The 22,780-nt window shown below is 34.1% G+C and overlaps 1 protein-coding gene across 3 annotated transcripts in view; it reads left to right on the top strand.

The window, feature by feature from the left end:
* STXBP5 (syntaxin binding protein 5) overlaps positions 1-22,780 on the top strand; it is a 164,216-nt gene that overhangs the window by 94,684 nt on the left and 46,752 nt on the right. Inside the window, exons 17-21 of one of the 3 annotated variants that reach the window (XM_082633242.1) lie at positions 5,100-5,225; positions 7,616-7,767; positions 17,420-17,485; positions 21,974-22,033; positions 22,136-22,183. In XM_082633242.1, the coding sequence (XP_082489368.1) occupies positions 5,100-5,225; positions 7,616-7,767; positions 17,420-17,485; positions 21,974-22,033; positions 22,136-22,183 (452 nt within the window). The remainder of the gene's footprint in view (positions 1-5,099; positions 5,226-7,615; positions 7,768-17,419; positions 17,486-21,973; positions 22,034-22,135; positions 22,184-22,780) is intronic. The other 2 variants (XM_082633243.1, XM_082633244.1) reach the window with 2 other exon arrangements.

Below are 22,780 nucleotides of genomic sequence, written 5' to 3'. Positions count from 1 at the left end.
ATTCTGTTTTTTCAGTCTTTAGAGATTCAGTTGTTGGGTAATCATTTTCTTGTCTTTTTCTGAATCTTCTCTAGCATCTCAGTATCATTATTTAAATGCCTTTATTGTGGAAATCCAGATTTGAATACATTTTGCTTTTTTACAGGAATAAATTGGACAAAGTTTATTTTTCCTTTTTTTCTGTCCAATTTATATTATTGAGTGGTTAAATTTTGTTAAGCATACTTGCCTTAAATATGGCACAGAAAGAAAAGAGGAAAGAGTTAAAATCATTGAAGGAGTTCATGAAGACTTATTAAAAGTATTAGATTTACAGAGAAGTTGGTTAGGGCAGTGACTGAAAACTGGTCATGGAAAACGTCAGATTCAGTACAAGAGGGGGACAGAAACCAGGCTGTAGTAGGTTCAAGCTGAGGCCGGTGGCAAGAAAGACAGTTTGCATTTGTTAACAGAACCGGGCTTTATACTGTTTTGGCTTTAGATCTGCTAGAATCTTTTATTGGTGAATGGTTCAGCAGTTCCTGTGGAGAATATCCATGTAATCAAAACTGCATTCACCCCAGAGATAAGGCAGATTGGTTTATGTGACAATCACTTGCAATATAAATCTATAGAAAAGTAGAGTTTGGTTTTTTAAAATCTGCTTTATATGTTTACATGAATTTGAGGTTGTGTGTTCTGTGCCAGTGGTTCTCAAACGGGGATGACTTTGCCCCTCAGAGTATGCTTGGCAATGTCTGCAGATATTATTTGTCACAACGAGAAGAAGGGGTGCTACTGGCATCTAGTGTGTAGAGGCCAGGGATGATGCAAAACATCCTACGGTGCGCAAGACAGTGCCCCCCGACAAAGAATGACCCGGTTCAGAATGTCAGTAACGCCAAGGATGAGAGACTGATCTGACCTAACGAATATAAGCATTGAGGTTAAGCACCTATCAGTACATTCTCAGAAAGGTCTCAAGTTTCTCCTCCCTCTCTCCCCCCTCCCCTTTCCCCTTCCTTTCTCTCTCAGGTATATATACACACACCTCCTTTCTGCTACAATCCGGCATATGTTTAGATAGAATGAGACTTGGTAATAAAAGAATTCTACATCTTTCCCTTTTGTTACTTACTCTGTACTACTTTACTTTAAACTTAAATTTGTGAAATTTTCGTTAATGCCATTTCTTCTGATTTTAATGTGTATTTCTCCTGCTTTTTGTCAATTTAATTTTTATAAGCATATAAAGTACAATTTGTCTTTGAGGTTTATTTTGGTAACGTATTTCTGGTAACAAGTTTGAGATTTTTGTCTAAAATCCACACATTCACTAGTGACTTTTTAAAATCATAGGCAATTTGAGTTATATTTCTTTTTTTTAACCATTTTAATAGTTTTCAGGTTAATGCAGTTATTTATTAACTTCACATTGTTTTAGTCCACAATCTCAAAAGCCAATTTTTAAAAGTCAGAAATATAGCTAAATGGATGTGAAAATAACTAATACTTAGATGTTTTTTGTTTGTTTTTATACAAAATGTTTTTGTACATAATTGGGTTGGGGAGTTTTGTTTTTTTGTTCCTATTGAAGTCTAGTTGATTTACAATGTTGTGTTAATTTCTGCTGTATGGCAAAATGATTCAGTTATACATACATATATATGTATTCTTTTTTAAATATGTTTTTCCATTATGGTTTATCATAGGATATTGAATATAGTTCCCTGTACTATACAGTAGGACCCTGTTGTTTATCCATTCTATATAGAAGAGCTTACATCTGCTAACCTCAGCCTCCCACTCCATCCCTCCCTGTACGTAATTGTTTTTCTGAAGAAACATTTTAAAAACAGCTATTCAATTTACTTCTTTTACCAATAAAATGTTGGTTTTATTTAAGTATTTTAGTTGTGCTTTTGCAGGGTATTAGTCCAAACCTACAAATTATTTTGAAACTGCAAAGCCTCCAGACGTTATTTTGACATTTAAAATACATTTGTACAAATTACAGAGCTTTTTATGAAAGTTCAACCCTTTATCTTTAAAAAGTAAACAAATTAATTTGTATATATTAAAAACATTAAAATGGTAACTTGCATATAACCATTATAGACATTAAACCTAACGCCCACCCAGCCCCCATTTTGTATTTTTTAAATCTAACATATTTCTTCATTTCTTGATTCGGTTTCTAATTTTTTTACCAAGTGGGGATTTTTCAGCAAGTTTGACTTATTTTTGCTTAAGAAATTTTTTGTTCCTTCATACTAAGTAAAATAAGAATTCCATGACTTCTGTGTGTCTTCATCACTTACATCTTAAATGTGCCTGTACATGCACTTCTAAAATTATCTCTGAATGCCTGTTCCTGCGCTTGAGAATCTAATCTAATGTGCACATTAAATATGCCAGAGGGAGGGTAGACACTTCCTTGAACCTTATCTAATTCATACAGAGAGAAAATAGCACACTCAGACTCTATAGGCTGTGCTTATGTCAACAGAGGCTGTCTCTGGTGGAGGTGAAATGCTACTCAGTCTTTATTTTTGTCTTTCAAGAGGGATGGCTGTAGCCAAGCAGTGGGTGTTTCCCTGAGGGAAATCAGAACTTCTGCATCAGCCAGTGTACTGTTCTGAGTGTATTAACTTGAAGACTTTGCACAGGCAGATGTGACCGCAACTCAGTTTGTTTTAGGGGTACCCTCGGTGATTCACGTTTACTCTGAAATTTGGACAACATCCTGACCCTTGTCTTACCTAGAGTGAGTCTAGCAAGTAGGACAGCAAAAAGTCTGGTGTCATGGTGTTCTGTACTAAAAGCACCAAGTAAATGATCCAAAGGGTTCTCTGAGTTTAGTGTCAGGAGATTGAACATCGAATAGACTTGCTGCCATCCTTCCTTTATACACTCACTCCAGAGCACAAGCCCCAAGAATTGTTGGAGTAACCAGGCTTTATATATGTTTTGCAAGAACAATTACTGGAGAGAGTCTATGCAATCAAAAATGTCTCACTTTAAAGTAAAAGTAGATTTTTTTTAATAGTAAAAGTAGTCACAAATAAATGGCTCACATTTTAAAAAAATTTTATCTTCCAAAATCACTTGAAGTTTGCAAGTATGACAAGGTATCATATCTAAGTAACTTTATTCCTTAGAAAGTCTCACATTTATAAACCCCCCCTTCACTCCCTCTAACATGCTTATAACAAATTTAACCAGTATAAGTTTTGTATGAACTCACTCAGTACAAGTGAGTATAACTGTTTGCTGAATAGTTCACTTGAAGATCCTACCATCACCTCAAAGTTAACCACATCTTCCTCTAAAACTAGCTCTTCATCTTGACATCTTTTTTCTTTCTTTTTTTTTTTATTTGGAACTTAGAATCACTGTCTTCTTTTTCTCCCCTCCTCTGTCTCTAATCAGCCTCCAGCTCATTCATTCATTCAGTAAATATTGAGTACTGCCTCTGCCGGAGTATTAAAAGTAACTGCAAGGTGTCTACCTTAATGGAATTTACGAGCCCTTTTGAGAACTTACTTCATGTGTTTGAAATCTACCTTATTATTTCACATCACAAGGATCACAGGAACTTCCGCATGGGTCTCATTGTACTTCGTCTTGCATGCCTCTACAGTTAATCTTTCCAAAATATTTCTTATAAATCTTCACTGGCTTTTAATTCTTTTTTTTTTTTTTTTTTTTTTTTTTGCGGTACGCGGGCCTCTCACTGTTGAGGCCTCTCCCGTTGCGGAGCACAGGCTCCGGACGCGCAGGCTCAGCGGCCATGGCTCACGGGCCCAGCCGCTCCGCGGCATGTGGGATCTTCCCGGACCAGGGCACGAACCTGTGTCCCCTGCATCAGCAGGCGGACTCTCAACCACTGCGCCACCAGGGAAGCCCACTTTTAATTCTTTAATAATGAAAATATATTACTTTTATATAACCTGACCATTGACAGAACTCTTTCATAGGCATTCACAGTGCTGTCATGCTGTGATTAGGTAATATTATTCCCACTTCTAGACAGGAAGACGACTAGTAAGGGGCAGAACCACGACTCAAACTCTAGCTTTTTTGAAAGCCCTGAGTTCTTTCTACCAACATCAAACCTTTGCAGCTGGACCTTAAAGACCCTGTAAAGTCTGGCCCTGGCCTGTTTCACTATAGTGATTTTTTTTTTTTACTGTTACTACACACACCTTCCACTGTGACCAAACTTAGACACTTGTTAATTTTTGACTATGGGTTTTCCTACTTCTTTATCTTGTTGGCATATTTTTTGCAAAAGCAATATTTTAAACACTATGCAGCAGTTATTAGGGGAAGATTCTGCAATCAAAACTACTACCAACTCGGGCTTCCCTGGTGGCGCAGTGGTTGAGAGTCCGCCTGCTGATGCAGGGGACACGGGTTCATGCCCCAGTCCGGGAAGATCCCACATGCCGTGGAGCCTGCATGTCCAGAGCCTGTGCTCCGCAACGGGAGAGGCCACAGCAGTGAGAGGCCCGTGTACCGCAAAAAAAAAAAAAAAAAAAAAAAAAAAAAAAAAAAAACTACTACCAACTCAAAGTCAAAAAAAAATTTTTTAATAGTAAAAGTGGTTATACAAGCAAAAATAAATTGCTCACATTTCTTATACTTTTTCCTTAACTCCTTATGTTTTGGGCCAGTTTTCATTTAGTTATACCATACCTTTTTCAAGTTTTAAGCCTACTTTTCTAACTTGGATTTTTTTCTCTAACTTGATTTTTTTCCTCTTAATACCTAAGTGGCTTCTTCTCTTCATTCTTCTCCCCATCCTTCCCTGTTCTTCTTTCATCCCTCTCTACCCACTTCTCCCCTTCTCCACCTTCCCTTCTCCCCTCCCTCCCCAGTTTATATGTGGAACTTATATATAATTTCTTATTTTTGTGATTTATCTAGGTGTTTCATCTCCAATTAGACTAATTGATTCTAGAGGACAGGATTCTGATTTTTACATTTTTTATATTTTACAATTTTATATATAAAGTTATTTTTTATATAGTTATTTATGCATGACTTTATAATTACATAGGCTAATAAGATAATTGAAGATAGGTTAACAGGTAACATGTTTTCCTTTCTTACAGAGTTAAAAATTCTCCACTTAAACAGTCTCCAGGTTATCAGACAGAATTAGTTATTCAGTTGGTATGGGTGAGTGGAGAACCACCGCAACAAATAACCAGTCTGGCAGTTAATTCTTCCTATGGATTGTAAGTATAATTTCTGTGTTTCTCGGTCTCTTTATCGTATTCCATGCATTTTTATATTTTTAAAAACAGAATGGATGATCTTTACTATATCACTTAAAAAGATGTTGTATCACTTTAATTTCAGACCAAACTCAGTGTGTATTTGCAACATAGTTCTGTTTTGAATAATTTACTCTGGATATGCTTATACTGCTTCCTGATTTAAAGTTAAATATCTTATGGACCAGTGAATCTATCCTCTCCTGGAAGTACTCTGAGAAATAATTTCCTTGTTAATGTTTGGTATAATGAAGGTCTAACAATATCAACCCAGAAAACTATGTTCTAAATTGATTCTATAAATGTTGAACCATAGCTGTATAATTTGTTCTTTCTCCTTCCATAGTTAACTTGTGTAAATTGTAAAGGCATAGTAATAGTTAAGTAAAGTATTCATCTATACTACAGGTGTATTTTTATTTATCAATTCATGCCTTCAAGTATATAGTGTTAGTAGTACATACTTTTTATTATAATAGGATAGATTGGTTTATTTTTTAATAAATAAATATATTTATTTATTTATTTATTTTTGGCTGTGTTGGGTCTTTTTTTTTAACATCTTTGTTGGAGTATAAATGCTTTACAATAGTGTATAATTTCTGTTGTATAACAAAGTGAATCAGCTAAACATATACATATATCCCCATTTCTCCTCCCTCTCGCGTCTCCCTCCCACCCTCCCTATCCCACCCCTCTAGGTGGCCACAAAGCACTGAGCTGATCTCCCTGTGCTATGTGGCTGCTTCCCACTAGCTATCTGTTTTACATTTGGTAGTGTATATATGTCCATGCCACTCTCTCACTTTGTCCCAGCTTACCCTTCCCCCTCCCCATATCCTCAAGTCAATTCTCTAGTAGGTATGCATCTTTATTCCCGTCTTGCCCCTAGGTTCTTCTGACCATTTTCTTTTTCTTTCTTTTTTTTTTTATATTCCATATATATGTATTAGTATACAGTATTTGTCTTTCTCTTTCTGACTTACTTCACTCTGTATGACAGTCTCTAGGTCCATTCACCTCACTCCAAATAACTCAATTTCATTCCTTTTTATGGCTGAGTAATATTCCATTGTATATATGGGCCACATCTTCTTTATCCATTCATCTGTTGATGGACACTTAGGTTGCTTCCATGTCCTGGCTGTTGTAAATAGTAAAAATCAACATTGTGGTATAAGAGAAGCCACATGCTAACTGTTCAGTCCAGAGCTATTTATTATGTGTAGGTCGCTGTCACCTTCCTTGATTCTAGCCCTAGGGACTCATTCATCTTTCTTCTTCCTCCTTATAGCTACTACCACCTACTCTATCTCTTGCAGTTGTGCACCCAACTAAGACTCTCTATAGTCTGAGATAGTATTTTCTAATGTCTTTTATTTGGACACCACCATGTAAGAACACAAACGTTCCCCTTTTTAATATTTTACTGCCCACAGCCATAAGAGAAACAAACAGGGAATAAGAAAAGGAACCAATAGAAAGTTTCAAAGGAAGTTGAAAATCAGTTGATCACAGTCCCCATTGGGCTCACAGTTGTATTTTGTTTAGCCTTTTTTTTTTTGTATTTTTTAAATTTGAACTAGTTGCCAAGACTATTTAATGTGAAAATCCATTTTTAGAGCTTTAATTGAAAAATTTGATTATCTGGCCCATGTCTCCATTTCTGGTCGGCAGTAGTCAGCAGGAACTGAGTTGAAGCTTCCCCTCTTTAGATGGGTTGTCCACTCTCCAGTTCACCACAGTCCTTAGTTGGCCTGTTTTACTTACTTATATAGCCCCTCTATATATTTTAGCTTTCGATTCCTGGCTTAAGGGATCTTAAAAGAATAAAATTCCTTTATTCATAGTTGCTTTATTCATAGTTAGTTTGTACTTCCCGACTCATAATTGAGAAGGTATTTGGAATAGTCCAAAGGGAGGCCTCCAAGATTTATGCTTTCTACTTTTTATTCTTGACTATAGGGATTACCAAAACTTTTCCAAAGGTGTAATCCCCTACTTCCCTAGTGGAAGGGAATGTCTTCCCCTGAGGCGTTCAAAATACCCCTAAGTCAGAAAAATAGATGTCATATTGCCTAGTGTGGAGATTTATGTCCCTGGTTAAGTTTCAACTCCTATGCCAAATTTTTTCTTTATTAATTTGTAATCATTAATATCTACAGAAGATCTGCACAGCACAGTTCCATCAGAAGGCATATGTAACCTGCATTTGCATGGCTGTAATAGTGTTTTGTTTCAAAAGGAATTTTCTTAAAGACCCATCATGATTTTTTAGCCCTGTAGACTGCAATATGTTTTCTTGTAGCTGTTTATTTGTGCTAAAATATTTGCTCTTTCCCTATTCCTAGGGTAGTTTTTGGCAATTGTAGTGGCATTGCAATGGTTGACTACCTCCAGAAAGCAGTACTCCTCAACCTGGGCACTATTGAATTATGCGGCTCCAGTGATCCTTATCGGAGAGAACCGCGATCTCCTCGTAAATCTCGACAACCTTCAGGAGGTAAGAAGAAAAAAATCCTGAGCTTTAGGATTTCCATAAATTCTGAGTTACTTCTGTGAATATAAGTACTTCCATTAGGTAGATAGCTTGTCTGATTTCATCTGTTTGTATAAACCGTATCAGCCTTCTTTTTTGTTTTGTGTTGTTATTAGTTTATGCTTTTGTTTTTAATATTCTAGGATTTTATTTAACATTGGGAAAGAAGCACTGTTTCAGACTTCTTTAGCTAAATTATAATGACAGGAAAATTCATCCCATTATTACAGAACAAAAGTTAATTTCACAGCTCTGTCCCTTTTATTGTTTAGTATTGTGAGACCAAGTTTATTGTTTTGACTATTTAATTCAAAGGAATCATTTCCCATGTGAAAAAAAAATGTAGATGCAAAAGTGAATTTGAACTCTATGAAATACAGCGTTCTCTGATAGCTTTGATTCAGTGCAAGCCCAGATCCATTAAGAATTCTCTCCATAGCATTCTTTTGTGTTTGCTAGGTAATTAGTCTTATTTTAAATGTTTTAATACTTATTCCTCATGGAACACATGTATAGTTAGCTGTTTATAATAGTACTCCTCACCTTTTTTTTCCCAAACTTCATGGCACACACAGAAAATGGCATTGGATCTCTGGTGTATAGGGATATATTAATGAGGCCTCTAGCAGTAAATGGCCTCTGGGCTCCAGACTCCCCAGGACCTGCCCAAATGGACCAGGGATTGAGGGAAACTACATCTGGGGCAGACTTAACCTAACCCATTTGCAGAGTGCCATTGGGAAGCTCTGATCTATACTTCCTAACTCAATCTCTCTGAATTAAAATTCTTTCTGAGATTCATTTCTCAGTTGCTTCCAGTACATTATTAGCTGATACTAAATACTTCTCATAATTCATGAGAGAAGAAAAGAAAAAGGTGATGGGATGTAGACCTTACTATCATTTTGGTGATAGTTGAATATTTTTTTCTGTTTTTGTTTGTGTGATCATTTTGTCATGTGTTATCTTCAGCAGAAATTGTTGTCCCAACCATACCATTCTAGTATCTTTGTCTCCTTTTTTTTTCCTTCTGCTTTTCGTTGCTTCACTAAGGTATGCTGATTGTGACTTCTTGCATGTGTGGCGTTTCTAGCTTATATTCTGAATCTGTGAAACAACTCCGTTCTTCCTTTTTAAGTAAGTTATTTATTCCATGTCTGTAAAGTCATGACAGTGTATTTTGTCTGTAAAATTATTTTTCTCATTTATTTTTAAAAGAGCCTATTAAAGCATCCTATATCGAAAGTAGTATACTCACTATTTAAATTCCTCTCATAATATGTATATGAAAACAGCTATTGAAATGTTTGTGTCACAATCCAGTTTCTTTATAAAGCAAAGGAACTAACATTTAGTGTCAGAAAGTTAAACATTGTCTTGACAGAGAAGTAGTAGAAGTTTTATTACTCCTGAAATTAATTAATTTCTTTTCTTGTCGGTACCTCATCATAGTGTACATAAAATTACTAGAAATTAAATACCTAAATTCATCCAAGGATAGAAACCAGTTCTACTGTGTAATTTTCAATTTTTTTTCTTGAATTCCATTGCATGCTACTTTATTCTGTAGTAAACCTTACAATATTATTCATTTTATTATTTGCTTCATTTTGTATTGAAGAGTTACATATTTAGGCACAAGAGAACTACTTGAGTTTTCATCAGTTTAAGATATTTACTTATTGTTGTTATGCTCACTTGAACAATATTTAGGATTGTTTTAAATAAAAATTAAAAGAACATTATTTTAAAACATACTTTAACATTTTAAGAATATTTGTGCCTTCTAAAATATATTATTTATATTTCAAATAAAATCAAATGTAGAATAATTGGTACTAAAATTCTTTAATTGCATTGGTACAAAAATATTTTTGCTGAAGTGTATATTTTATAATATGTTCTTGAAGTGTAGCCCAAGTACCATGAAATTGTCCTTCTGTCTTTTGTAATAGATCAGAATGAATGGAGAGATTTTTTTTTTCTACTAATAGGTGCTAATATATTTTCTTAAAGAATAAGATGGCACTCAAATTATTTTATAAGATAAAATGTTACTGTTTAAGTTTAAATATTTTATAGCTGTATAAAATATCTACAGTATTTTCATAATAAAAATTATGAAACTGTCACAGGGACAGGTAGTGATATAGTATTTCAACTACCTATATGTATATATCTGTTGATAGTCTTAATTCTGTTAAAAGTGAAATGTGATAATATATGTCTTGGTTTGCTGGCCACTTTTTCACTCAGTGAAGGGCACAAAAAGGAAATTTCTATTCAGAATATAATATCTAATTAATGATGTGAAAGTAATAGACACATGAGAAAAAGTGCTTACTTAAGCTTGGAAATAGATAAATATAGAATTTAATAAAGAAGGAAATTAGATGCACAAAGCTGTATCTAGACTTTAGGAAAGATATTTTCAAAAGTTATAGAGAGGAGGCTCTAAAAATGAAGTTTTGGGCTCTACAATTGCAGTTAGTCAAGTCGTCAATATTTTCGATAAGACAGTAAAAGGGAAATAGCCCAGTAGTACTAGTTGAAATTTCTGTCTTTGTGTTTCTTATAAGAAATGAAAGAGACTATATAAGAAATAAGGGATACAGTCAAGGATGGATAAAAATGTTGCATAGATCAGTAAGTACTGTGTTGAATTAAGGCTGAATTCCCCAAAATGAGAAATATAGCAAAATGTTTGGTTACAGTGAAAATATAGTTAAGGAAGGATGAGGACACCACTTTAAGGATGATTTGCAATGATAGTTGAAAAATAGAGTATAGAACTAAATCACTTTGTTTCTCAACTCTCCGTTAAGAATGATTTTTCTCTCTGGAAATTATGAAAAATAATAAAGAGAAATTAAAGTGTATGCCACATTATGCAAATAAGGCAAACCAAGCAATAATGGAAAGATATCAAGAGAATTTGTAAAGAAAATTTGTAAATGGTACCCCCAATTGATGAAGGTCAAATATTTTACAAATCAGTGAATTTGATTTACAAGTCAGTCAGAATTCTAGAATGATTTGCTAAGTAGTTGATGCCTCACATGCATATTGAAAATAGAGATAATAGTAGAAGTCAACAGGAATTCACTAAAAGTAAGTTGTTCCAAAATCAGCATCTGGTAGCTACATTGATAGTTCATGGCAGCCTGTTGACAAAGTATTTCCTGAAGTTAATTGGGTATTTGATAAAGAATTCCATGATACTTTTGTGAACCAGACAGGTGGAAGTGACCTAAATACCTAGTTCAATTTGATGGTTGCAAGATTACATCAGGAGTCAGCAAACTACAGTCTGCGGGCCAAATCTGGCCCATGGCCCACTGCCATTTTTTGAAATATAGTTTTATTAGAGCAGCACCATGCCAATTCGCTTAGGTGTTATCTATGGCTGCTTTTGTGCTTCAATATTAGAGGTGAGTAGTTGCGACAAATTGGCCCCAAAACCCAGTCTGGACCTTCACAGAAAACATTTGCCAACTCCTGGATTAAAGCATGGTACCTAGTGGGTCGGTTTGTGGCCTGATACTAATTTGATGTAGTGTGCCTCAGTTAGTGGATATGTAATACTGAATAACATATGATTGTGCTTTGTTGAACATTTTAAATAGTTAAACTTCCTGTTTAAACAATTGAAAGAGAAGGTGTGCTTATATTTGCTGTTTAAAGGATAACTAATACATTTGATGGCAGAATAAAAACCCCAAAGGTCATTATAGGTAGAAATCATAAGCTTAAACCAGGGAAATGAAGTTTATCAGCAATACATGTTAAGTCCTGTGTTTAGATTATAAAGATAATTACATGTATACAGAACAAAGAACTGGCTCAAGCAGTGCATGTGAACATGCTTGGAGGTTTTGTTAGTTTAGGCAGATTTGTGTTAAATCTCAGCCCTCTTTTCATGTGTGTTATATTAGAGAAGATGCTACTCTGAGGCTCAGAGTCCTCAAAATCGGGGTGATCACCTCATAAAGTTAGTGTAGTTATTAAGTGAAAGGGCATATGTAATGTGCCTCATCTTGTGACTGGAATATTGTTGGTGTTCAAGTGGTTGTTCTGTTACCACAACTTAAGGTATGCCAATAATATGACATAACTGCTGAATATACTAGTGTGAGAGATACAGAAGACTTTAAGTTATCCATTTATATTGTATTTCTTCCTCTTTTTAAAGCAGGCTGTAGAGAAAACAATTTTGGGCCCAAATGTACTCAAGAACTTCTGGCCAGTAAAATATCTATTACAATGACAATGAAATTGACTGCCTCTAGATGTAATTAGGTGTTTGTCACTGAATAAGATACCTGAAACAGTGCCTCAGTTTCTTCTTCTGTAAAATGAGGATAATACTGTCTACCTCATTGGCTTCAGTGAGAGTTAAATGTGTCAAGAACTTTGTAACTGTCGTTTATTAGCAGCTAGCTAACTGGGTTGGGATACATTTGGGCAAAACCTAGATAACTGTATTGCTAGGAATATTGCTTGAAGGGAATCTGGCAGCAACAGAGAAAATGGATTAGATTATATGCTATGAAATCCTTTCATATATATTCATTCAATTATTCAACAAATATTTATTGAGCACCTACCATGTGCTATGCACTGTTACAGGTAACAAAACAGACAAAAATCTCTCTCCTCATAGCACTCACATTATACTGGAAAAGACAGAAGTTTTAAAAGATAGGTAATGTACAGTAAGTTGCATAATAGTGCCAAAGGGAAAAATAATTAAATGAGGGGCATTTGAAAAATCAGTGACAAGGGTGTTACATTCTAAATAAAATATGTTGAGCAAAGATTTAAAGGAGACAGCTGTTTTCCATGAGGATGTCTGTAGAGAGGACATTTCAAGCAGAGAAGAGCAAGTACAGTGGCTCAGAAGCAGTGTAACTGGTGAGTTCAAAGTTACAGTGAACGGTAAGTGTGGCTGAAGTAGGGAGAGTAAGGGAGATGGGGAAGTACGTAGAAGGAGAGGAAATAAAGTCAGAGAGGATACACCATAGTCACATAATATATACCACAGTCATATACCATAGGATCATATGCATCAACCAGTCACGTGGAGCTGGACTTCGGCTTTTACCCTGAGTCAGATGGAAAGCACGGAAGGGGTTTTTATCTCATTCAATAATTTAATATCTAAATTAAATGATCACTATCACACTCTTTAATTTAGCTTCTTAAATGTTTCTTCCTAGGCTATTTTAAGACTGGGAATTACATCTCATACTACATTTTTATAGAGTTTAGTAGCAGTTGACAAAATACCAAAGGCTTTAAATTTCAAAATTTACTTAGTACCAGGCTCATTGTAATACTGGACTATATAATCACTACTATTTATTTATTCACTTAATTGAGGTATGATTGACATGTAATGTTATATTAGTCTCAGGTATACAATATGATGATTTGATATTTGTATACAGTGCAGAATGATTGCCACAGTAAGTCTAGTTAACAACCATCACCTTATGTAGTTTAAAAAATTTTTTTTCTTGTGATAAGAACTTTTAAGATCTACTTTCTTAGCAACTTTCAAATATGCAGTACAGTGTTATTAACTGTGGTCATCATGGTATTCATTACATCTGCATAGCTTATTTATTTTATAACTGGATGTTTCTACCTTTTGACCCCCTTCACCCATTTCTCCTCCCATCCCCTGCCATCTCTGGCAACCATCTATCTTGTTAGATTCCACATATAAGTGAGATTATATGGCATTTGTCTTTCTCTGCCTGACTTACTTCACTTAGCATAATGCCCTCAAGGTCCATCCACATTGTCACAAATGGCAAAATTTCATTCATTTTTATGGCTGAATAATATTCCATTGTATATGTATAACTCATTTTTTCATCTGTGCATCCACCAGTGGACACTTAGATTGTTTCTATATATCACTACTGTTTAAACACCTACTATCTTAGTGTTTTATCAAGAAAAAGTTTATTTATATATACAGATATTTTGTCAGAGATTAATAAATGCATACCTGTAATTACATCTGTCATCTTAGAACTGTAAAGACTAGTTTTTTTTCCCAAAATCTTTAGTGTGATGAAAGTTAAAAAGAAAAAAAAAACAAAAACTACTTGTTGTCATTCAAAAGCTTCCTATCCAATGAAGACAAATAATATATAGTTCAAAATAGAAAACACTCCTCATAAACCCAATTCAGTACTCAGTGTTCTCTAAATATCACTGTAAGAGCTTTCTTAGGGACCGTAGAGGTTGTGACGTCATGAATTTTACCAGAGGAATAGAAAAGCAGATACTGGTCATATGTGCACATATGTCGTTATCATACCTGACAACTTCTGAGGCCTAGTCATTCAGCCTCTTGTCTGTTGCCCAGCTATCCCAAGCTCCTGGTGTGTGTTTATTTGTAATTTTTAAATACTTTGGAAGAATTCTTTTCATTTCAATCTCCAAGCAAATTAATTTCCATATTTTTTACTTTGCATTTTGCCATGTCTTATAAGATTTTGTCTATAGCGTAAAGTACCTTGCTAGGATTTCTCCCGAGAATTGAGGCCATCCTAAAAGATAGATTAGTTTTATATGATTCATATATATCTGCAAAAAGAAAGTATTTCTTTAGAGCTCTTTTAAAAATGTGATAGTATAGTTTTTAAGAGTTATAGCCCTAGAAGATAAGTAATGTGCAGTACAGGCATACCTCGGAGATATTGCAGGTTCAGTTTCAGACCACCACATTAAAGCAAATGTGGCAGTAGAGCGAGTCACATGTATTTTTTGGTTTTCCAGTGCATATAAAAGTTATGTTTACACTATACTGTAGTCTGTTAAGTGTGCAGTAGCATTATGTCTAAAAAAACACAATGTACAGAACTTGATTTTAAAATACTTCATTGCTAAAAAATCTAACAAACCATTATCTGAGCTTTTAGCAGGTCATAACCTTTCTGCTGGTGGAGGGTCTTGCCTCAGTGTCGAAGGCTGCTGACTGGTCAGGGCGGTGGCTGCCGAAGGCTGGGGTGGGTATGGTAACTTCTTAAAATAAGACAACAGTGACGTGTGCTGCATCGATTGGCTCTTCCTTTCACGATTTTACTCACAATCGAACCCTCTCAAACCCTGCTGCTACTTTATCAACTAAGTTTATGTAATATTCTAAATCCTTTGTTCTCATTTCAACAATCTTCCCAGCATCTTCACCAGGGGTAGATTTCATCTCAAGAGACCAGTTTCTTTGTTCATCCATAAGAAGCAGCTCCTCATCTGTTAAAGTTTTATCATGAGATTGTAGCAATTCGGTCCCATCTTCGGACTCCCTTTCTAATTCTAGTTCCCGTGCTGTTTCCACCACATCTGCAGTTACCTCCACTAAAGTCTTGAACTTCTCAAAGTCAAACATGAGGGTTGGAATCAACTTCTTCCAAATTCCTGTTAATGTTGATATTTCAACCTCTTCCCATGAAATCACAAATGTTCTTAATGGTATCTAGAATGGTGAATCCTTTCCATATGGTTTTCAATTGACTTTGCTCAGATCCATCAGAGGAATCGCTATCTATGGCAGCTATAGCCTTACAAAATGACAGAAATATATTATATGTAATATATATATATTATATATATATATATAATATATAATATTATTTAAGAAATATAATAAGATGCGAAAGTTGAAATTACTCCTTGATCCATGAGCTGCAGAACAGATGTTGTGTTGGCAGCCATGAAGGCAACATTAATCTCATAGTACATTTCCATCAGAGCTTTTGGGTAACCAGGTACATTGTCAATAAGCAGTAATATTTTGAAAGGAACCTTTTTTTCTGAACAGTAGGTCTCAACAGTGGGCTTAAAAGATTTAATAAACCATGTTATAAACAGAAGTATTGTCATCCAGGCTTTGTTGTTCCATGTATAGAGCATAGGCAGAGTAGATTTAACATAATTCTTAAGGTCCCTAGAATTCTTCAGAATGGTAAGTGAGCATTGGCTTCAATTTCACGTCACCAGCTGCATAACCCCTAACAAGAGAGTCATCCTGTCCTTTGAAGCTTTGAAGCCAGGCATTAACTTCTCCTCTCTAGCTATGCACGTCCTAGATGGCATCTTCCAACAGAAGGCTGTTTCACCTACATTGAAAATCTACTGTCTGGTATAGCCACCCTCATTAATTATCTTACTAGATCTTCTGGATAACTTGCTGCAGCTTCTACATCAGCCCTTGCTGCTTCACTCTGCCCTTTTATGTCATGGAGAGGACTTCTTTCCTTAAACGTCATGAACCAACCTCTGCCAGCTTCAAACTTTTCTGCAGCTTCCCCACCTCTCTCAGTCTTCATAGAATTGAAGAGAGTTAGGGCCTTCCTCTGGATTAGGTTTTGGATTAAGGGAATGTGGTGGCTGATTTGATCTTCTATCCAAACCACTGAAACTTTCTCCATATCAACATTAAGGCTGTTTCACTTTATCATGCATGTGTTCACTGGCGTAGCACTTCTAACTTCCTTCAAGAACTTTTCCTTTACAGTCACAACTTGGCTAACTATTTGGCTCAAGAGGCCTAGCTTTGAGCCTGTCTGGGCTTTTGACATGCCTTCCTCACCAAGCTTAATTATTTCTCATTTTGGATTTAAAGAGAAAGGAGAGCGACTGACTGACTCTTCCTTTCACTTGAACACTTAGAGGTCACTGTAGGGTTATTAACTGATGTACTTTCAATATTGTGTCTCAGGGAATAGGGAGGCCTGAGGAGAGGGAGAGGAATGGGGGAAGGGCGGCTCAGTGGAGCAGTCAGAACACACACATTTATCAACTGAGTTTGCTGTCTTACATGAGCATGGTTCATGGTGCCCCAAAACAATTAAAATAGTAACATCAAAGATCACCGATCACAGATCACCATAACCAATGTAATATTTCAGACTTTTTTATTATTATTATGAGAATTACTGAGATGTGACATAGAGACACGAAGTGAGCAAACGCTGTTGAAAACAATGGTGCTTGTAGGCTTTCTCAGTGCACAGCCTTCAATTTGTAAAAAAAATGCAATACAAGCAAAGTGAAAAGTGCAGTAAAACAAGGTATTCTTGTGTTTTAAATATTTCAAACTTGGAAGTACACAATATTTTCTTAATTATTATTCACTGATATTTAAGGGAGGTACTTGAGATATACTTAGGGGAAACCACTTTGAGGTTTGAGTTGAGAGTCCTTATGATGTAAAAATCACCAAATTTATTACCAAGTATTTATTCTCCTTCAAGTGAAATCCAATAAGAAGTATGTCATATGCCCTCAAATTGCCGACTTTAAACAAAATCCTGTGTTATATCTAATGTCCCTGAAAAATAGCAAATTATCTCTTTTGGAACTTGTTTCTTATTTGTTTAACTGATGACTGCTGTGTTAGTTTGAGGTGTTTTAATATCAGAATACTCCTATATTCTGATTTCAAAACTAATGAGCATAGTATCAATGCCAGCGTAGTCTGCTAACCTGCTGGGTTTTTTTTTTTAATGGACTGTCATTAAATACATACTGTAAATAGGAGGTAAAACTGCACTTACATAAACTTGTGGTATGATTTGGTTTTGTTTTTGTTTTTTAGCAGGTCTGTGCGATATTAGTGAAGGGACTGTAGTCCCAGAAGATCGCTGCAAATCTCCAACTTCTGGTAATTTGCTTTTTATTTTATTAATAATTATAATTCTACAAAAGATACAGCTTGTCAAATTTGTATAGATAAGCGTTTAAAACACACCTACAGGGAACTTTTGTGTCACATATTTATTCTTAAAATCATAACTGTATTCTTTGCATTCTCATTAAGTGAAAGAAATGCATTAGATAAAAATCTACAGCTATTACCTGTTAAGAGTCGTGTAACTGTTTACTTAGCTTTCTAATATTTACACTTTTTTGGGAAAATGTATTTTACTTCTTACCATTGGATCGAAGGTTTCATCATGTGCAGTTTTGTCTTTGCTCTCAGCATGCCTGGAGTCATCTGGTAGAATAGTGCTCTAATCCATGAATAATGTTCACCTAAATGTTATGAAAGATTTTTAACACTTATTATCTAATGGTGACTGTGGACAGTTAGAATAATTGTAGACTAGTTACATTTGTTTTTGTTTTTGATCAAAGTAATATGAGATATAATTTTATAGCTGTATTAAAGCATTTGTCCTTTCTTATCCGTATATTAGTCTTATGTAATCTATGTATATATTAATATTTCAGAGTAACATTACTTTTTGAGTCTCCTTACAATTAAGAGGATCCTGAATTCACTATATTTTTTAGTGGATTGAAACTTTGCTAAAATTTAATAAGGTTAACTTCATAATTTTAACTGATGTATTTATTAAATCATTCTGGCTGGGAATTTTCATCAGCTTTCTACTGGAAAGATTGTTCTTAACATAAAGTAACACTGTTCTTAGACAGATTTTGATCCTTGTGTAGGTAGTTCTACATCAGAAATAATTTTAAGAATGGGAAAAATTGAGAGGTGCATTTTACTTTACTCCCTCATATTTCAGTTTACCATTCTGTTAGATCTAGGACCAATAGAACTTTTGTGAGGTTTTCTTTTTAAAATTGCATTTTCCTGATATTGCTCAGGTTAATCATTTCTTTTCTTAAAATATATGCACCTTCTGGTTTTCTTAATATTAAAATTTCATATTTAAGTACACTCATTACACCATAGTACACTCATTCCATAAAACATATGGAATACAGGAATCACTCATATCATTAGCACCTAATATTAAGGCTGAACGTTGGTAGAATAACATTGAACGAATAATATGGAGCAATACGTACTTCCCATCTCACAGGACTAGAGTTATTTCTGAATATGATTTAGAATTATAATATCTCTTAATTATTACTGTTCTTCCTCCAACCATATACAGTACTGTTCTGATGTTCTCACCTTCTCTAAAGGCCATATGAATGCACTTGTCAATATGTTAAGACTATAAGCCACATTTGATAACTTGGACATTTGATATATTGTCTTTCAGTATATTAAATGACTATCAAATGTGTTTTAACAAGATTCAGCCCAAATAAATTAATACTCCTTTTCACCCTAAGTCAGAATTTCAATAGGTGTATATTTCTAGCAATCTGGAATAACCCAACAAGAGGTAATTATAGATAAATATGTAAGTACACTTCAGTATAACTATTCAATAGATAAATATAAAAAATGCATACTGGTAAAAACCCTCCAGGTTCTCTCTTGTACCAGAGAAACTCAGACATCATTCAACGTTTTCAAATATACTGTGCTCTTTGGTTCACATGAAAAGAAAATATAGTTTTAACGTGCAGAAATATGTATGACACCAGGCATCCTTTTAGGTGAGTTTGAAATGCAAAGTAAAAATTGTGACCTCAGAAATCATTGATAAATCACAAATTCTCATCTTTAGATATAACCTCTTAGTTTATTTAGGTTAGTCTTTGATTATGCTCTGAAAGAGTGAAGAGTTATCTGAAGAGTTGTATTCATTCATGCATATCAGAAAAGACTGCTTTTACAAAAAACAGACCACACTGTGGTAGACAATAGTTGTACCTAAAACATGTTTCATATACCAGGAGATGGATGTCCGTCATGCATAAGTACTAAGAACTACCATAGAAACTAAAATAAAGCTCTGGAAATAGTTATTAGAAACCAACGTTTGTGTTTATGAGAGAAGAAATGTATAAAAACTGGGTTGGGAGTTCAACTGAATTCCTAATAAATACTAAGAAGAGGACCTCTATCATAAAAATGAAAAGTAGCCATATGCCCTTTATCAAAACCAATATGTTCATTTGAAATAATACGTATAATTGAAGAGAAACTTTTCTGAAAAGCTTTTAAAGCCCGTAATCAAGATTTGTGATCTGAACAGTTTAGCCAACTAATATCAAAGCTCTATTCAAAAATCATCCTGAGAAAATCCAAGTTATGAATATAGTTTTCCCTTTCCATTTATCTTTAAATAAACCAACAGTCTCTCTGAAATAGAAAATTAATTCTGCCATCCTGAATTAACATAGAAAATTATTTCTGCCATCTTCATTTGATCTTTATTTCAAAGAACTCAGATTGCTTCACTGAGCACTTCTCTAATGTTGGGATATATTTTAGTGCTGCATCCAAAATTTATGTGTGCGTGTGTGTGTGTGTATGTATGTATGTATGTGTATGTATATATACATTTCAAATTGAAGAAAACCCAAGGCTACGTACCATGAGATGGTGCCCTCAGGAGTTTCTGTGTACCCTAGAAAAAGACAAAAGCTGTATGTATTTTCTGTGTTTATCTAATCTAAATTTAAAAATATATTCAAGTAGGAAATGCTAAAAACATTTTTGGAACCTTTTCATGAGCTGTCACAGAAGTTATGACAACTGGTAGTAGGCATTTTCAGTTCGGGAAAAAATATATCTGCTTCTTTTATTCACATTTATGGATTATGTTGCCTATTTTTATGTTAGAAATATGGGACATTTTCATAATTTTATATTCGTGTTCAGATATGCTACCTTGCTATTAGTCTGATATGAAATATATCAAATAAAACAAGTGTTAATAAATATTTGTACATCCATGTGGTTATGTAGTATCAGAGATGAATAATATTTTAAAGCATATGTAACATCTTCTCATAACCATTATCTTCTTTAAATCTGAATTGTATTATGTGAAAAAGGAGTGTACCCTATTTCTATTCCTGAAAATGTTGCTGAGCTCAGTGTTACTTATGTGATATTTTTTGATGTGGGATTTATGAGGATCTATAAATGCTACTTAGCAAAAATAACATAGTTTTAAAAGGTCAATTTTTATAAGACTGTTTTAGAAGTAATTGGATCCTGCCAACGTTGACAGGCTTTACTTGGTCTGAGAAGATACTTCAAGGATGTTTTCCACCTGGCCACAGAAAGAAAGTACGATTTTGTGGGGGAAGGTCAAATTTTGACCTTATTTATGAAGGCTCAGTAGTTTCACTGGGATAAAAAAGAAACAGCATAGAAAAACCATTTTATCTACTTCCAGTTATGTTCTAGATAGTCACTTCTAGCAGAAAAGCTTTATTCGTTCAGCAAATGTTTACTTAGAGATTCCTACATGAAGAACACTCCACTGAGTCCAAAAGAGATGCAAATATCAATCACATAGGGTCCCAGCTTCTCAATTCAGTTCAGTGGGAAAGGTCAGGTGTATGTAAACTTAAAATATAAGGCATTAAGTGATTAACATCATAAGAGAAGTAACAGGTGAACTTTTACAGGAATTCAAAGAAGGGGAGGTGATTTTTACCTGGAGAGATGGTGAAAATTTTATTGGGTGAGATATCATTTGAAATGTGTTATAAAGATAGGTAGTTTGACTCTAATAATAAAGTCAACTAGAATATCACTTAGGATTCCCTTTATAATAAAAAGTTTGTGTTAGAAATTAAAGAAATACAATGAAAATTAGGAACATCTTTTTAAGGAAAAAGGACTAAAATCTTAATTATAAAAATATTAGATAAACATTGAAAGTCACAGTTGAAATAAAATATTTCTTACCTCATTAAATTTAAGTAAATATTTGAACATATCTAAAATTATAAATATCATCCTCAGTATTTTAAAGACCTCTATGGTACTAGTAGAATTTATATATGATTTTAAAGTTTGTATCTAGAAAGCTAACTCTAAAATAAACTTTACCAGTATAGTACTTATACAGGACTCTAAGTGCTACTAGATAAACCTTATTCGGTTAACTAATTTCAAGAATTTTTACATTTTCTTTCAGAAACAGATAACTCCTTATATTTTTCTTTATCTGTTCTCTAACTTATAATATATACCAAGATTTTGCCAAATGGTTGTAACTTACGGAAAAATTATTATACATTAGGGTTAATATTTATATATACTAGAGATTGGTCAATGAAAGATAATGCACTACGGATTGCTGTTCTTACTGTAATATTATAAGAATTATTATTAACTATATACATGATATTTTCTTCTGGCCAGTAGTATGGGAACTTGTTTTAGGGGTTACCAGATTACTTTGTACTTTTCCCTGTGACAGCTCAGTGTTTGTGACTGACTATGTGCCTGTTCCTTCCATTGTCTTCATTTGTGTAGGTTCTTCATCACCACACAATTCAGATGATCAACAAAAAGTGAATAATTTTATAGAAAAGGGTATAGTATCTTTATTTTACAGTATTTTCTTTTAATTACATTTAATTCATGTAGTTTACTTTGAATAGATTTTGACATTTTGTATCAAAATATTATTTTCAGTGAAGATCAAAAGCAGAAAGTTTTCCAAGATGGTAGCCAGTGATATAGGTAGGAAAGAGACATTTCTATTTTGTTTCTAATCCTTGCTATTTGCAATGCTAACTCAATACCAGAAAATTATCTAATGCATTGCATTTTGTATATATTAATTTGTTATTCCTATGCTAAACAATCATCTCCTGGGCTGTGTTTCTTCTAAACTCATTGGGGCAATAATTATTAAAAATCAGTTAAACTGGGGTTGCAGTTCTTCCTCTGACTTAACAGTGTGAATTGTTCTATTAATTTTTATTTTTGCTTTATTTTAAAATAAAGCAGGGTTCAATTTATGCCATACATAGCAGTTTTATACTTCGAAGTTTTGAAATTTTTTTCTTTATAGTTTTATTTGTATTTTTGCTTACCTGTCTTCTATCCTCACATTATCCAGACTCCAGATTTCAAGGAAGTGGTTCTTTAAAATATTGACTTCTAGTCCATAATCTGTACTACCCTTGGGTTAAATGGGAATTTTCTACAACTCCTTCCCCCCAAGTAAAACTGAGTGATACTTTGAAATTAATTACTCAGCCCAAGATTTTCAAAGTTTCAAACTGGGGGATAAAATATATAATTAAACTTTAGGGACATAATTAAACTAGGGTT

The sequence above is a fragment of the Mesoplodon mirus genome (assembly GCF_964341445.2).
Source record: "Mesoplodon mirus genome assembly, chromosome: 10".
Taxonomy (NCBI): domain Eukaryota; kingdom Metazoa; phylum Chordata; class Mammalia; order Artiodactyla; family Ziphiidae; genus Mesoplodon; species Mesoplodon mirus.
Note: the sequence above shows the minus strand (reverse complement) of the source record. Positions and strands in the feature narration are given on the sequence as shown.